Source organism: Stegastes partitus, unplaced genomic scaffold (assembly GCF_000690725.1).
Source record: "Stegastes partitus isolate 25-593 unplaced genomic scaffold, Stegastes_partitus-1.0.2 Scaffold540, whole genome shotgun sequence".
Lineage (NCBI taxonomy): Eukaryota > Metazoa > Chordata > Actinopteri > Pomacentridae > Stegastes > Stegastes partitus.
In genome coordinates this window covers 20,945-24,162 of record NW_007578271.1, presented here as the reverse complement: position 1 = coordinate 24,162, position 3,218 = coordinate 20,945, and the positions used below count along the sequence as shown (strand labels likewise).

Below are 3,218 nucleotides of genomic sequence, written 5' to 3'. Positions count from 1 at the left end.
AAACAAGAAAAACAAAACACACAATGAAAGAAAGACAAACAAAAAGCTGCCAGAAAGCGAGACGCAAAATAACACAAACCAGAAAAAAGACAAATCAAAGGAGATAAAACTGTCCCAAAGAGACACAGAATGACACAACAGGATGAGAACAACGTGACAGTCCTACAGAGACCCACACAGCTGTCTGTGTAGTAGCTGAATCTGTCCAGCGTGTGGCGCTCTGTGAGCTGCTGAGCCTGTGGACTCTGTATTCAGTGTTTCAGTGTAAAACCAGGCGTTGGTGCAGCAGGGGGCGCTGTCCCTCTGTGCCGTCTTCATCTAACCCTGCTGTCCTCTCTGTCCTCAGCCGGTCCAGCGGTCCAGCGCTCTGCTCAGCCCGGCGGTCATGTTTGGCACCAGAAAGACCTGGGACCTCGGCCACGCCCCCTGCCTGCAGGAGCTCTGGAAGAAAGACGTCTCATTGGACGGTGAGTCACGGGGGGGAGGCGGCTTCAGGCACCAGTGTGGCTGCATTTTTCTGTGTGAGTGAGTGAGGGAGGACAGGTGAGTCACACCTGACAGCAGCCGACAGCAGGGCTGAGAGCAACCGTCAGGACCGACAGGTGAGTCTCACCTTTACGGCTTCACTCAGGAGTTCTGCTGCTGAGGCCCGGCTTCGGTCTCGGCTTCGGTCTCAGGAGATCAGAGACACTGGAGCCTTTGTTCTGCTGCTGTTTGTCTTTTATCGCTGCGTCCACAAAACACACCTTTATACCGGGCCGGGGATCTGAAGCTGAGGCTTGTTCGTAGCTGCAGCGATGAGCTGAGTTCTGCTGCTTCTGTCCTTGGCCCGGTTCTGTAGAACACAGAGGCTGTGCTTTGAGGGTTTCATGTTTTCAGACCTGGAGTATTTTCACCCTTAAAAAACATAAGAATCCAGTTTGAAAGGTTCAGTGTCTGCAGAGATGTGGTGAAACAGACAGAATGGATTCTTCAGAACAACTGGACGGATCCAGTTCAGTTACTGATCTTTAAAAATGTTTAGTCAAAGCTGGTGTTGATCCAGAACGCTCCTGTCTATGGATGGATCCATGTTTCTACTGAAGTACAGTCTGGGGTCGACGTTTCACACAAGATGATTAAATCTAGTCTGAAACTTGTTCAGAGTAAGATGGAGATGGTCCAGAACCAGAACCAGAACCAGCCAAAGCCTGACTGGAGGTCTGGAGTTGAACACAGAGGTGTGACCATGATAACAGAACGCTGAAGGAAGATCTGAGGGTTCTGGAGTGTCAGAACATCAGAATGAAAGGTTCTGAGAGACGTCTGGACTCACCTGGAGATGAGTCCAGGTAGCAGAGACAGTCAGTGAGAGGCGGAGCTACGGCTGCACGTTCATCTAATATCATCAGTTCTCTCTGTTCTACACACTGAGGCCGGTTTCTGACCCGGTCTCTGTCCGTCTGAACCGTCCTGTCAGAACCCCCACACAGAGGCGTTTCCCCTCACGCAATGAAAGATCAGCTCATTTATGGATCTGATCACAGTTTGAATGTGACCCAGTTGGACTCAGACGGACGGTTCTGGTCTGAGTTCTGACCGTGTGATTGCAGCTTTCTGCTCGTGTCGACATTTTTCTGTGTGATGCAGAAAATGCAAACAGTGAGTTTCTTTATGCGTCTAATCCTGTTTTCTAATCCGTCAGTGTTCGGTTTGGAGCAGGTTCCAGGTTCAGACGCAGGAACTGCATCATCTGCACCCCGGCTCCTGTTCACGTGTTCAGGAACAACAGAACCAGGCGGTGGGTTTCTAACAGAGGGCCTTCTCCTCAGGACGACTTCCTGTTTGCTGCTCTGTGGAGGTTGTCTCCTCCGACCGCATCTTCAGCCGCTAAGATCTGAACGCTTACAACGAACCGGTCGACTCCAAACGAACTGATGTCAACAAGTCGTCGCGTTTCTGCGTTTAGTTCAAACTGATGGACAGAAAGTTTAACATGTGGATCATCTGGAAGCAGCAGCTGGCCGGTCAGGGTTTCAGGAGGTCTTGTAGGAGAAGGTGTGAAGATCCCCAGAAACAGATGCAAACTTAAGACAGAAACATGCGACGCTGCAAAAATCATTAACAAAAGAGGAAATGTCCACAAAAATTCTGTAAAATTACCACAAAAAGAGACAAAATGAAGAAAAACAAGATGATCAGAAGACATGAAATCCCTCCAGACGGATGCAGGACGACGACCACAGCAGGCTGAATGTGGTTTCATAACTTATAAACATGTGCAGCTGCTCTCAGTACCAACAACCAGGTTCCAGTGGGTCCGCCTGCTGCTGGTTCTGTTGGTCCAGAACCATTCAGGCTGATAACTTGCAGCTAGAATCACTTTCAGATCAAATCCTGACCCAGTGTCGATATGATTTCAGTCCAACACGTTTCTGTGGCTGAGTTCAGACCTTCAGCTCAAACAGACACGACCTGCTGCAGCTGATTGTGTTTAATGCTCAGATTTACTCACAGAGAGCAGATTGTTCTCAGGTGGGTCGGATTAAAGGCCCGGCTCACTGGATAACACCAAAACACAATCAAACACACTCTGACACACAATCAAACACACTCTGACACACAATCAAACACACTCTGACACGCAGTGGAAACACCCGACACGCTCTCTCCCGGCAGGTTAATGTGTCAGCAGCTCTTATCGGCTCTTATCTGGTCCGACTGGTTTCCATGGTTTCAGAGCTGCAGGTTTATTCGGAGGCGATTCGGTGAAAGAATTCAGTTCAGGTCGTCTCTGGTGTCGCCGGCCTCCATAATCAGTGATCGCTTTCAAATCTGATTATAGGTTTAAAACACTGAGCAGGAACATTTCTCCATGCTGAGCTGCTGGTTCTGAAGCAGGAACATTTTCAGAAGCCAGGTTTCAGGTTTTGCTGCTTTTCTGTGTCACACATGATGATGAACCGAGTGTCAGACTTCTGTGGCTAAAGAACAGCAGTGCTTGACTAACGCTGTCTGTTTGTCTCCGTAGCGACCTCAGTGGACTTCCTGATGAGTGATGGTGAAGACGACGCCTCCTTCCTGTCTCTGCCAAGCTCCGCCTTCTCTCAGCGACCGTCTCTGAGCGCCAACGAAACAAACGCACCCAGTCAGAAGCTGCTCATTCAGGTAGACACGCAGCACAAACACAGCCACAGCATCCCCACAGACACACAATAGGTCACCACAGACACACAATA

General features: G+C 49.5%; 1 protein-coding gene across 1 annotated transcript in view; it reads left to right on the top strand.

Moving 5' to 3' along the window:
• Nucleotides 1-3,218, top strand: part of kifc3 (kinesin family member C3) — a 42,115-nt gene that overhangs the window by 19,986 nt on the left and 18,911 nt on the right. Inside the window, exons 2-3 of the mRNA XM_008288076.1 lie at nucleotides 347-467; nucleotides 3,011-3,147. Of these exons, the coding sequence (XP_008286298.1) occupies nucleotides 386-467; nucleotides 3,011-3,147 (219 nt within the window). The 5' untranslated portion in view covers nucleotides 347-385. The remainder of the gene's footprint in view (nucleotides 1-346; nucleotides 468-3,010; nucleotides 3,148-3,218) is intronic.